Source organism: Pelophylax lessonae, assembly GCF_965119305.1.
Source record: "Pelophylax lessonae genome assembly, chromosome: 3".
Taxonomy (NCBI): Eukaryota; Metazoa; Chordata; class Amphibia; order Anura; family Ranidae; genus Pelophylax; species Pelophylax lessonae.
The window spans coordinates 628,736,237-628,749,783 of record NC_138770.1 but is presented as its reverse complement, the minus strand read 5'-3'; the positions used below and the strand labels follow the sequence as shown (position 1 = coordinate 628,749,783).

General features: G+C 45.6%; 1 protein-coding gene across 2 annotated transcripts in view; it reads left to right on the top strand.

The window, feature by feature from the left end:
- Nucleotides 1–13,240, top strand: part of UBR2 (ubiquitin protein ligase E3 component n-recognin 2) — a 180,603-nt gene extending 167,363 nt beyond the window's left edge. For both annotated transcript variants that reach the window (XM_082250166.1, XM_082250167.1), the window contains exons 42-47: nucleotides 297–405; nucleotides 2,430–2,486; nucleotides 2,675–2,752; nucleotides 3,859–4,029; nucleotides 5,558–5,659; nucleotides 12,581–13,240. In XM_082250166.1, the coding sequence (XP_082106292.1) occupies nucleotides 297–405; nucleotides 2,430–2,486; nucleotides 2,675–2,752; nucleotides 3,859–4,029; nucleotides 5,558–5,659; nucleotides 12,581–12,722 (659 nt within the window). In that variant the 3' untranslated portion in view covers nucleotides 12,723–13,240. The remainder of the gene's footprint in view (nucleotides 1–296; nucleotides 406–2,429; nucleotides 2,487–2,674; nucleotides 2,753–3,858; nucleotides 4,030–5,557; nucleotides 5,660–12,580) is intronic.
- The last annotated feature ends 307 nt before the right edge of the window (nucleotides 13,241–13,547 follow it).

The following is a 13,547-nucleotide window of genomic DNA, read 5'->3' as shown; positions in this document are numbered from 1 at the left end:
TGTAATCTGCCCAAAAAGAAGCTCATGTACTTTTTGGAGCGTTGGGCGTTTTGTAAACAGCGTCAAAACGCTCAGATGTGAACAGGGGCCATTGAAATGAATAGGATTTGTCTTGTTGGGCGTTTTGAGAGCTGATCCTAGAGCAGAAAAACGCCCCAAAAACGCTCCAAAACGCCTAGATGTGAACGGAGCCTTAAGGTTCCACTGAAATAGATATCAGCCCTGTGTTTAAAGTGAGAACTGAGTTGGAGGAAAAATATTTCTAAAATATAAATATTCCCTTTTAACCATTTTAGTGAGTGGCCTGAGCCAGATTGAACACTTGTGTACTTACCTGTCACTTCCCACCAACCTGATGAGCATCTTTCAGGAGAAACCCCAAGTGACAGAGGCCCTGATTAACAGGTAGGTCACTGGCATTTTTTATTGTTGCATCAAGGTCCTCTCCAGTTTTAGTCACTTGGAGAGGAAGAAACAAAAATTGTAATAGTAACCTGGGAGGGAATCTCAACTTTCTACATTTCAGCAACAAAAGATGATTGGTTGCAGTCTTTTCTGAATTTCTCATCGCTTCCTGTCCCGATTGGGAAAATTGCTCCTATGGGTGAAAAGCCTCGTAAATACGTACCGATCGTCGGCCGAACGATCGGCCGTCTTTTGTCCAGGGCTGTCATGTCTGTTGAAAACTGCAAAAGACTGCACACGAATTTTGTCGGCCAACAGCCGGCTGCAGAAGTGATGTCATGTGATGGTTAACTTTCCTTGTCTTTTTTCTTTTCTGAGCATGCCCAGTCTTGCTAATCTGCTGTCTGTCGGCCGAATTCTGTACTGACTGGCAAACAATCGGCCGTTCTGGTGTTGGCCAACAAAAATTTTAATGCTTGCACGACACATTCTGTTCGGCCGAAAATGCGCTGTCGGAAGCATCATACTAACAAGCCTACAATCGGCCGATCGGTCATCGGCCGAATATTTACGGCCGACAATCGGTACGTGTGTACGGGGCTAAAGAGACAACAAAAGGAAACCAGATAGACTCTTTAACCCTTTTGGCTGGAGCTTGGTTTTCAGCAGGGTGGATTTGATTTAAATCACTAGTAAAAAAAGGCTTCATAATTTTTTAAGAGCGACTGTCATCTCTGTCCTGCGGCGGCTCCTCTGACCCGCTGATGACTCACAGACAGTCCTATTCACTTTAATGGGACGGCTGGTGATGCAGCAGTGACACAACAAGGACAGGGGAGTGGCAGCAGCAGGTGATTGGATGCCTGCTAACAGGCGCTGCCATGATGGATCTGAAATGACAGGTGATCTTTATATGTAAGGACTTATTCTTGCTGGTAGTTGGTGTGAAATTTTGTGAATGCATCCATGCAGTGCATGATATCTCAGCTTGCAGAGCTTGGATTCATTGAACGAGTTTACCAAAAATGTAAACATTGCAGAATATACAGCCTCATGCTACATAACTAAGCTCCATTTCATGCTGAATAATTATTTTTTTTTCTCCAAAAGCATTTTATTAAAATAAATGTAATCTGATTTAACTAAAAACAGATTTTCCTTTTTTTTCTTTTAATTGATTTTTATCAACCCTGGTTTTCAGTAGAAGAATTTGTCATCCTTGCACAGGGGGCCTCTTCCTTTGCTCTGCTTGCTGTGCCTCATCATATGTGTTACTTTTTTTTTTAATCAAAGGATACAATTTAAGTTTTTTTTCATAGCAGTGCTTCTATTGGCTTATCCTTTGGGTTTTTTGTTTTTACATTTCCCACCTTAAATTTCTGTATTTATCGTTGTGTAAATGTTTCATTGAAGTGTATGTATAGCTAAAACTTTAGGTTTAAATAAAGTAGGGAATGATTGCAACCAGTGTCAGATTTCTGCTGCTGTTAGTGTCCCCATTAGGTAGATTTATTTTTCTATCTGACCTTTGTCAGAAAGACAGAGAGGAATGGGAAATAAAGCATAAATCTGTGTAAGAGGGGAATACCTTTTTCCCAGTCACTTTTTAGAGTTTGTTCTCTTACTTCTATTGCATTCTTAGAACAGGAAGTGAACAGAAATCGGGGACACAGACCGCAAAAAAAAAAAAAAAAAAAGGGTTTAACCCTTCCTTAGTTTAAAATGCACACAATATAATACTCCTGTTCTGGAAGACCTAGGAGTGTCTATTATATCCTGTGGTGTATGTATGTGTATGTGTGTGTATATATATATATATATATATATATATATATATATATATATATATATGTATATGTATATATACAGTATAATGTTTTTTTTTTTTTGGGGGGGGGGGGGGTTTTAGTAGCATCTGCTTAAAGTAAAAAAAATAAAAAATAAATGAATACGAATGCAAGCAACCTTTGTATACCTGACCCATACCTTCCCTTTCTAAATGAGATTGTCTTTTATGTTGAAAGCTGGTGCAAGCACAAGGAGGTGAGAAGATTTGTAGCTGGTGAACGGACGGCGATCAGGTAAGCGATATTTCTGCTATGACAATGTAATCATACATGGCTGAGTATCTGATAGTAACAGACTGCTATTATTGTACAGAGGATTCTGGACAGGCTTGTGTGAAGGTCTAATTAGGTTCCAGTAGTTAATGTCTTTTTTCCTTTTTTTTTTTTATCCTGTCCATTAATGGTTCTATCGTTCCTGATAGCTTTCCACGAGAGTCTAATAAATTGATAAACCTCCCGGAGGACTACAGCAGTCTCATCAATCAAGCATCCAATTTCTCGTAAGTAAAGGACTTGTTTAACCCCTTCATGAGTGGAGGTCAGCAAAGCCTGGATGCTATGAACAAATTTAGCAGCATCAGCGAATTTGACAATACAATAATAATCATAATCGTGGCTGAAACATTGTCCTAATAAAAAGAACTTGTAAAGGGGAAAAAAAAAGCAAGGTGGTCCCAAAAATGGACTATGGCTTTCAGAAACAAAAATGTACTTAAAATATATTTAAACTGGCTTATTTACTAAAACAACATAAGCTGCAAATTGCGCTGCAAAGTAACAAATTGGAATTCTTCTTGTGCTAGTCTGAGTTAGAGGTTGTAAACCTCAATTTTTTTTTTTTTTTTTCAAAAAGTACACCTGAAAGAAAAACACATAATGAGCTAGTATGCATCACATACTAGCTCATTATGATATACTTACCTTAGAACGAAGCGCCGACCGCTCACTTCTCCCATGTGTGGCATGTTCTGTCGCCCTTCTTCCGGGTTCGCGGCATCCGGCCATCTAATTGGCTGGACCCGCAATTACGTCACTCCGGCGCATGCGCGCGGGAGCCGACGGTCACGGCACGGGGCTCTGAAGGAACGGCACCAGCGGCCATCACTGGCTGCATTTAAGGTAAATATCTCCTAAACGGTACATGTTTAGGAGATATTTACAGTACCTATAGGTAAGTCTTATCATAGGCTTACCTATAGGTACACCTTGCAGAGGAGGGTTTACTTCCTCTTTAAGATAATTCAGATTAGTTTATTTCACGTGGGTAGTTTGCACTTAGCACTTTTTTCTTGCCCTGTTATGGTTATTTACTGTTGTTAGTGTTTTATGGTGGCCATTGTGGTGATTTGTGATCAGTCTAGGTACCAGGGATTGCAAGCGATTATTGGGGTCTTTGGTTTGAAAATTTTTATTCTGTTAAATGATCGATTGAATGGTCATATCAAAATGTGTGTGGACACCTTTAAATAGATGCTACAGCCTAACGAAGAGTTTAGTCATTCCCATTATGTAAATGTAGCAGTACGCCTTCCAGTCGGGTTTATTGATTGTCTGCTGTGATTACTGAAATAAATATCAAACTGACTCATCAATGTTTTGATTCCAGATGTCCCAAGTCAGGGGGGGATAAGAGCAGAGCCCCCACTTTGTGCCTGGTATGTGGAGCCATGCTGTGCTCTCAAAGTTACTGCTGTCAGACTGAGCTTGAAGGGGATGATGTAGGGGCCTGCACTGCACACACGTATACCTGTGGATCCGGAATGGGAATCTTCCTCAGGTCAGTAACACTTGCTTAAAATGTCTTTTTTTTTTTTTTTTGCATGGTCACATTTTACAAAGTAGAGGGTTAGGCTACGTTCATATGTGGGCGTAGCAGATCACGGGCAGAATCACTGCGATTCTGCCCGCGATCTGGAATCATTGCAAATCGCGGGACACCTGTGCGATGCCTGTGATTTGCAATGGCACTCCAAATGCTGTGTGATGTTGCCACGATTTCCGCCTGCTGAATCGCGGTAACATCGCGCAAACAGAATCGCAGGACGCATGACGCCCAAAAGAAGCTCCTGTACCTTTTTGGGCGTTGTGTCCCGCGATTCTGTTTGTGCGATGTTACCGCAATTCGGCAGGCAGAAATCGTGGCAACATCACACAGCGCTTGGGGTGCCATTGCAAATCACGGGCATCCCACAGGCGTCCCGCGATTTGCAATGTTGCCGGCTCGTGGACAGAATCGTGATGATTCTGCCTGAGATGCGCTACGCACACATGTGAACGTAGCCATAGCGTGTGCAGTTTACACTTAAAGTGAATTTGGGGAGGATTTAATATAAATGGAAAGTGCAAAATCTGGTGCAGCCCTGCATAAAAACCAATCGGCATCCAGGTTTGTTTTTTTTTTGTGTAAAAGCGAAAAAAACAAGCAATTAAAGAGGAGTTCCGGCCACAAAAATTTTTTTTCAATAAAAATACCCCCGGGACAGTCAGGGCTAGTACATTCCACAATGGATAGCCTCTGTACTGTCTCGGGTCGCACTTACCTGCAAGAAGAATTACTTACCTTTAAGATTTCTTCTCCAGCGCTGCCATCTCAGGTGTGGGCAGCTGAAGCCAGCGCGATCCTCTTCTGTGTCCTCTTCCGTCCTCTTCGGTCCCACGATGCACTGCACCGGCCCCGCTCGTCACTTCCGGCGCGGCGCTGCATTGGAAGTGACGAGCAGGGCCGGTGCCGGCGCATTGATTCCTGGGAGCAATGACGTTCCGCTCCCAGGAGTCATTGCAAGCCGGAAAGAGACGGCGCGGGCTTCGGCGCAGAGGGAAGAAGTGGAAGAAAGGGGAGTATAATTTTCAACAATAACAAGGTAAGTAAAAAAAAAAAATCGTAACTATCCGTTTCTTTTTCAGGTGACAAAAAGGAAGCGGATGGCCACAAAATCAATATGTCGATTTTGTGGCCGGAACTCCGCTTTAAGCTGAAGTTAGAAGCGGATTGGCTACCATGCAGAGCTGCACCAGATTTTCCTTCTCCAGTTTTAGTAAATTAACCCGTTTGTTCTTTAAGGCACACACGATGTGGCTGCTCAATGAAAACTATGTTTGTTTTCTTGCAGTTTCTGTGGCCTCCCCAGCCTTGTAATGCTGAACTGCTCTTAGTCACCTTGGTTATATGAATTTGGTTGATATCTGTGCTTTCTCATGTTCCAGTGCTGTAAAATAGGTTGGCATTGTACCTAAATAAAGGTTCATGTCAACAAGCATAATGTACTATTTTGATTAATTGATTTTCTTTTATGGTCTCTGTACAGAGTTAGAGAATGTCAGGTCCTCTTCTTGGCTGGGAAAACAAAGGGCTGCTTCTACGCTCCTCCATATCTTGACGACTATGGAGAGACAGACCAAGGACTCCGGTATGTTTAATGTTATTTCACTGTACACCACTGTGGATATTGTTCATAAATTAGCAAACAAAGATTGTGTAAACTTCATGCTGGAACTTTGTTTTTATCTGTATTGTAATATCTCCATCTGCATCATATATTGCTAGCTTTGGCATCATGTTGGATATCTGGGTGAAACACACAGATGTGTACACTCTGTAATACAGTTTATTTCCTTTAGCACCTAGCATCTGTCACTATAATGAGCAGATTGTGGTACTCTGTTGACACCTACTAAGCACCAGAGGGAACATGGCAGTTTAAACCAACAGCCCAGATGGGTCCACATATGTAGGCTGTGCGAGTTGTTTTGTAGAGAGCCCGTAGCATTTTTTTGCTTCCCTCTCTGCTCTGATCAGCCAACTGGGAGCAAACTGGAATTGATTGGCCTAGTATTGTCATTTGAGGACTGGAAAAGGCGTCTATAGCCTTATGTTAACTCCTACTAGTCGGGTTGGAGCTTAAACAGGGCTTTCTTTCCCTATGGCCAACAGCCAAACAGAGATGTGGGAGTGAGGAACCAACAGAATCTGCTGATATTAAAGGAGTTTTAAAAGCTGAAGGTTTTTTATCTTTATGCGTTAGGATAAAAAGCCGCCTGTGTGTAGCAGCCTTCCCAGCACCCCCTAATACTTACCTGTGCCCAATCTCTGTCCAACAATGTCCACAAGTCCCTCCACTGCCTGGGACTCTCCCTCTTAATTGGCTGAGACACAGCCGAGTCGCCATTTGGCTCCCGCAGCTGTCAAAGTCAGTTAGCCAATCAGGAGAGAGAGGGGGTGGGGCCGAATTGAAGCTCCGAGTCTGAATGGACACACGGAGCTGCAGCTCGGGTGCCTCCATAGCAAGCTGCTTGCTGTGGGGGCACTCGACAGGAGGGAGGGGCCATGAGCAGCAATGAGAGACCCGAGAAGAGGAGGATCTAGGCTGCCCTATGCAAACCCAACTGCAGAGAGCAGGTAAGTATAACATGTTTCTCTTTTTTTTAAAAAAAAAAAAATAACACTTTACAATCACTTTAAGCTTAAATTACCATGTCTTATTCGTTTGTTGACAAACACCACTCCTGATCTTCATAACCATTGGTTTATACTGCCCCCTATAGGAGTAAGACACTAGGCAGAAAAATAATCTGGCTACGTGTATGGGCAGTCGCAGGGGATATACTCCTTCTGCCTGCTATAGGTACTCAGTTTTTTTTTTTTCTGCCTAGTCAGGACCTAGTTCCTTGCTGGGATCTCTGGTCCTGGCAAATTGTTTTTCTTTTTTGATAGAAATTTTCCAGGATTTTTCCTGTGAGATCTACAATCAACTGCCGGACTGGGCGACGGGCTGGATAATCTAGATCCAGTGGTCAACCCAGGCTGGCCTGCGAGTTAAACACACGAGGTCACATACGACCAGGTTTTGACCCGAGTTGCAGGGTCCCTCCTGGCCGACAGCGATGGACAGGGTATATTTTAGAGATCGACCGATTATCGCTAACACCGATATTTCGGGGGCCGATCTGCACTTTCCCCGATATATCGGAATCGGCTTTTGATTTACCGATATTGCGGCTATTTCGGGAAAGTGCTTGTACCGGGGTAATGCCTGCAGCTAGAGGACTCACCCCGGTACCGGCGTCCATAGCCGACGGTCTGCTGTCTTGTAATGAAAACCGATGCGGCTGAGAAGCCGCTCGGCTGTAATTCCAAGGAGCGGGAGGGGACGCCCCCCCTCGAGCCGCCTTCCACGGATCGCCCGGGTCTCCTGTCCCACCGGGAGACCCGGGAATCCTACCTTCACCGCCGCCGTCTGACCCGGATCTCCATTTCTTTGAATTTGGCGCCGCCGCGTACCCGGAAGTGATGTCATGACATCACTTCTGGGTACTGGTGGCGCAGAATTAAAAAAACTTACAGCATTCAAAACAGCCATTTTGAATGCTTTTAAGTGCAGAGGAGTGGTTTGGGGTCTTTCAGACCCCCAGATTCCTCCACCACAGTACCTGTAGACATTAAAAAAAAAAAAAAAATGTTTTAATGTCCGAAAATATCGGCAAATTTTTTTCTTTTTGGCTAGAACATTTTTCTCCTGGATTTTTCCTGTTAGATCTACAATCAACTGCCGGACTGGGCGACGGGCTGGATAATCTAGATCCAGTGGTCACCTCAGTCTTGCCAGCGAGCGCACGCAGACCTCAGCTCCGCGCTAGGTCGGCCGTGACATAGCCCCACTGGACGGGTTAAGCACCTTGCGAGGTCGCATACGACTGGGTCACGGCCTGAGTCGCAGCGTTCCTCCTGGCCGACAGCCCCCCTATTGCGATGGAGAGGGGTTGTGTCTGGCGCGGTGCCCGCTAGGTTCTTGGCATGGTGAGTAGCTGCCCCCTCTCCCCTGGAGGGTTTTTGGGTGGAAGTGGGCCCCTCCTTGGGACAGTCGGACCCTCTGGTTCCTCTCCTTCCCATCAGACCCCCCCCCCTTGGCTATTTGGGTGGTCTGGTCCACCTCTAGGGATGGGAGCTGTGTCGACCAGACGCTCGACTGTGCGGGGGGGGGCTTGTACCTGGTGGGGGCCCCTGCCAGGGCCCCCCCGCCCTGCCTGGCTCTGTCCCTGAGGCCTCTTAATGCTGCGCAGGCCGCCATTTTGTTGTAGCCTGTTTTTTATGCACGACGGCCATGTTTGTGTAGTCCGGTGGCCATTTTCTAGTGGTTTGCCATTGAAAGGCCATGACAGTGGAGCCCTGTGGGCGGTGATTTTGGTGGTGGGAGCCCCTCCTAATCCCCTGGTGCTGACTCCTGGATCCTTTTACTTCCTGATCGCCGCTCGTGCAGTGCAGATTCTCGTGGTGGCTACGGTGCCTGGTTTCTGAGGGGTCGTGAGTCTGGTGGGGTTCTCTCCCTCTCTGCTGAGGATCACTTGGTGCTCTGTGCCTGGCAACTGGGTGGTGCTGCCGGCGCGGTGGGGAATATCCCTTGCAGTGTTTTTACACCTTTTTGTGGGGTTCCCCTGGTGACTCATGGAGCACATCTCCCAACCTGATCCCCTCTCTGAGGCTGCGGGGCCCTCCGGGTCCCAACCACCCATCGATGCACCGACAGCATTAATCAGTCTCATCAGATCCTGGATCTGATTCGGCCGCCGCCGGAGGTGTTTCGACAGTTGTGTCTCTGGTGGGGCATCCCCCAGGAGGATCTGTTGGCGTCTCGACTCAACAGATAGGTGCAGAGGTTTGTGGCTCAGTCACGGGTTCCTCTGGTGGACGCCACAGATGCACTGGTGGCCCAGTGGGGGGGGTCAGTATTGTCTAAATTTACTCCTTCCCTCCTCTCAAGCTTCTGCCAAGACTTCTTCTTCATCTTAGTGGCCCCGGACTGGCCTTGCCAGGCTTGGCACCCTGATCTGGTGCGGCTGGTCGCCGACGTTCCTTGGAATCTTCCTCTCAGGGAGGATCTGCTGTCCCAAGGACCAATCCTCCATCCTGCTTTAGTCGCTGGCTTTGACGGCTTGGCTGTTGAAAGCCAGGTACTGAAGGATAGGGGTTAGTCTGAATCTGTGAATCCAATGCTGTTTAAAGCTAGGAAATCTACTTCTAGGAAGATCTGCAATCATACGTTGAAGTCGTACATTGCGTGGTGTGAGTATCTTGGGATTCATCCTCGCTCCTTCTCGGTGGCTCGGATCTTGACTTTCCTTCAACGGGGGTTTGATCAGAAATTGGCCTTGAGTACCATCAAAGACCAGGTGTCGGCTTTGGCGGTCTTCTTTCAATGACCCTTGGCCACACACTCCCTGGTGCGTACCTTTCTTCGGGTGTTCGCCATTTGGTTCCTCCAGTGTTTCTTCAGGGTGATCGGCATTTGGTTCCTCCAGTGTGGTCTCCGTTGCCGCATTGGGACCTCAATTTGGTGCTTTTGGTCCTCCAGAAGTTTACCTTTTGAGAAGTTTCGGGAGATTCCCTTGTTTACGCGGTCTTAAAAGGTGGGAATGAAGACATTGTGTTGACTGTGGTTCACCTTACTTGGTGGTTCACAGAGATAAGGTGGTTCTTCACCCTTGTCCGTCATTTCTTCCTAAGGTTGTCTCCAATTTCCATTTGAATGAAGACATTGTGTTGCCTTCCCTGTGTCCCAGGCCAAAACATCCTAAGGAAATTGCCTTGCATGCCTTAGATGTGGTTCGTGCAATTAGGGTGTACCTGGCAGCTATGGAGTCTTTTAGGAAGCCAGACTCATTATTTGTGCTTACGGGTAGGTCTCGAACAGGGTTGTCCGCTTCCTCTGCGAACCTTCCCGGATGGATCAGACAGACAGTGATTCAGACCTATTCCATTAGGGGTCAGGTTCCTCCTTTCCCTATCAAGGCGCACTCTACTTGGCTCAATGCCTCCTCTGCCTTCTGTCATCAGGCGTCAGTGATGCAGGTTTGCAAGGCGGCCACCTGTCATCAGTGCCTACGTTCACAAAGTCCTATAAAGTAGATGTGTTTGCATCTGCAGATGCATCTTTTGGCCGCAAGGTTTTGCAGGCTGCTGCTTAAAGGACTTGGTCCTCTTTGAGGGTGTATTATTTTTTTCAGGTGGGCTCCAGTTGTTTTGGTTGAGCCCCTGTTGCCTGGTTGGCTACTGTTTTTAGCCTTGGGAATTTTTTGCTGTTCCCACCCCTCATGTTTATCACTGCTTTGGGACGTCCCAATGGTTATGAATTGGGGATGCAACGAAATTAAAATTCTGGGCTGAAACCGAAAAGTCAGAAAACCGAAAATGGCTTTTTTTCCCCAAATTATTTTAAAATAGGTAGAACAGGGGCATACACCAGAAACAGGCAGTGATGTACACCTGTAGTTGCCACCCTGTCGCAGTATATGTACTGTGACGGGTTGGCAAGTGGTTAATTTAATTGCCAATGGTATTTGTATTATGCAGCATGAGGGGGTTAATGTATTGCTACTGGTCACTGATGCATTAGTGACCGACCAGTGGCAGTTAATTAACCCCTTTGTGCTGCAATAGTGGCATCAGTGTTACTTAACACTGGTTCCCTTAGCGTCCCCCCCCCCTCACCCCCATAATGATAATGGCAATCTGCTTACTTGTGGTGAGATTTACATGCTTGGATCTTCCCGCACGGCAGCACTTCCATGTCACAGGCAGGCAAACTCTGCTTCTCCTGTGTCCTTCCTTTCAAAAATCCCGCCTCTGACCCACGGCCCGCCTCTCAGTGATGTCACTACTACGACTATGTGTATGAACTAACACACCGGGTGGGCGAGCGGACTCTAATAGCTATAGAGACGGCATTTTTGAAACCTGTGATGCGCCCCTCTTCCTCGCAGCGGCCATTAATTTCGCCACCTTTAACCCATTTTCGGCCGAAATGGGATAGGCCCATTTTCGGCTGAAAATTTCGGTGCACCCCTATTAAGCATATCAGGAGCTGTATCCGTCGATGAACGAAATAGAAAATGGGATTTTTGACTTACCATAAAATCTATTTCACTGATGTTCATTGATGGACACAGCACCCACCCCTCTGTGGAGTTGTATTTTCTCTGACACTGCTTGTAACAAAACTGAGTGTCTATAGCAGAGAGAGGGAGAATACCCCCTGGGACTGCCCATAGGCGTAGCCAGACTTTTTTTCTGCCTCGTGTCTTACTCCTGTAGGGGGCAGTATAACCAATGGTTAAAGAGGAAGTAAACCCTCCTCTGACACTTGTACCTATAGGTAAGCCTATGATAAGGCTTACCTATAGGTACTGTAAATATCTCCTAAACATGTACCGTTTAGGAGATATTTACCTTAGATGCATCCAGTGACGTCACTGGCGCATGCGCTCTGAAAGAACGGCCGCTGGTGCCGTTCCTTCAGAACTCCGTGCCGCGACCGTCGGCTCCCGCGCGCGTGCGCGGGAGTGACGTCACCGCTGCTCCGGCCAATCAGATGGCCGGATGCCGCGATCCCGGAAGGCGGGCGACTGGACATGTCGCCCGTCATACAGCTAAGCGGGCGGCACGGCGGGGGCTCGTTCTAAGGTAAGTATTTCATAATGAGCTAGTATGCGATGCATACTAGCTCATTATGTGTTTGTCTTTTAGGGTGAAAAAGAAAAAAAAAAGGGGGTTTACAACCTCTTTAAGAATATCAGGAACTGTGTTCGTCAATAAACATCAGAGAAATGGATTTTACGGTAAGTCAAAAATCATATTTTTTCTTTGCCCTGCATGGGCAAATTATTGATCTACTATATACAACTTAATCCCAGTTGTGTGTCATGAGTCCATCAAAAGCCTTCTAAATTTGGAGATCTACACACCTACTTTCCAAGGGTCTTCTGGCCAATTTGATGACTTCACAGCCATTGGTGACAGCAGTGGGTAGACCCTGCTGGTGCAACAAAGGCGCTCTCACTGCAGTAATACCCTGAGCCACATGATGAAGTTGCTCCATGGGGCAAGTTCATGACCGCTCTGTGCTCATAGGAAGTGGGTGTAATGATGATTGCCGTCATTCTGGACTGAAGGCATCTGATGGCAGCAAAGGCAGCTTTAGCTTTTTTTTTATCATATAATGGGCTGTAACTTGTTTTGCCTGAATTTCTGCTTTCATGTTATAGCAGTAACCTATAAAACATTTCTGAAGTATACAGCTGCAAAACAATGTAAGAAAGTGTAGCCTTTATCAACGAGAGGACAACTTTGACCCAGTTCAGTTTAAATTCGAAAAGGCTGCAAGAAACCAAATAAAAACACCAGTTTGACATAGACTAGTAACATTTAATTATTTGCTGTACCTAGCGAAAAAGTGCTATAAAATGGTATTGTATTAACACTGTAATTACATTTTTGGTAACCATTGTATAACGGTAGGGAATGCTTGTGCTAATCGAAGTGTTTTGCGTTTGTCTAGACGGGGAAACCCCCTTCACCTCTGCAAGGAGCGTTTCAAGAAGATCCAGAAACTCTGGCAGCAGCACAGCATTACAGAGGAGATCGGACATGCACAGGAAGCCAATCAGACGTTAGCGGGCATCGAATGGCAACATTTATAATGCAGGCTCCTTTTCGTTTTTGACTTTTTTTATTTTTTAGCAGTCTCATTTTCTATAAGAAAATTAATGTGACTGATATGTCATATGTATAAACAGCTCAGACCTTTAATTTATATTTCATTGTCAAGTCCAAGGAATAAAGCAGAGTTTTTTCCCCCCCGAGAAACGCTACAAAGGTCATCTTATTAAGAGTTCTCAGCTTACACTCATGCCAATGTAGGGCCTGAATAGAGAGAGCGACAAATGAATTCGTAGTGCTCAAGCTGAGCATTTCATGTTGCTGGTCTATCTTTAAGGGGCAGTGTGTCAATAGTTAATCTGTGTTTTAAATAAAGTTTCAAACATTGTCAAGGGAAAAGCAAAAAAATGCTGGAGATGTCTAAATGTATGTGAATAATCTTTCTATTCATCAGTGAAAATTCAGTTTTTATTGCTAATGATCACATTAGTGTTTACACTACCTGCTGCTATTGCAGCCGCTTTCTGATTCAAGTAGAAAAACTTTGTCAGAATTTCTCCCACATCCACAAGAGTAAACTTAGCACCAGCTACAGGATAGGATGACCAGCTTGCGTAAAGGACACGTCCACCTTCAGTAAATAGTGTACTAGTCCATTCTATCTGACCCTCCTCGACTTGCCTAAAAACCTACCAACCAGCTGCTTTTGCCAAAAGTTTCAGGGCATTGACCATCACACCTATATAAACTCAGTGGACCTTCCATTCCAAAACCATGGGCTATTATGGCATTGCTCCCCACTTCCTGTGAGGTTATAATAGCCTCTACTCTTCTGTGAAGGTTTTCCACTAGAGTTTGGGGCATGT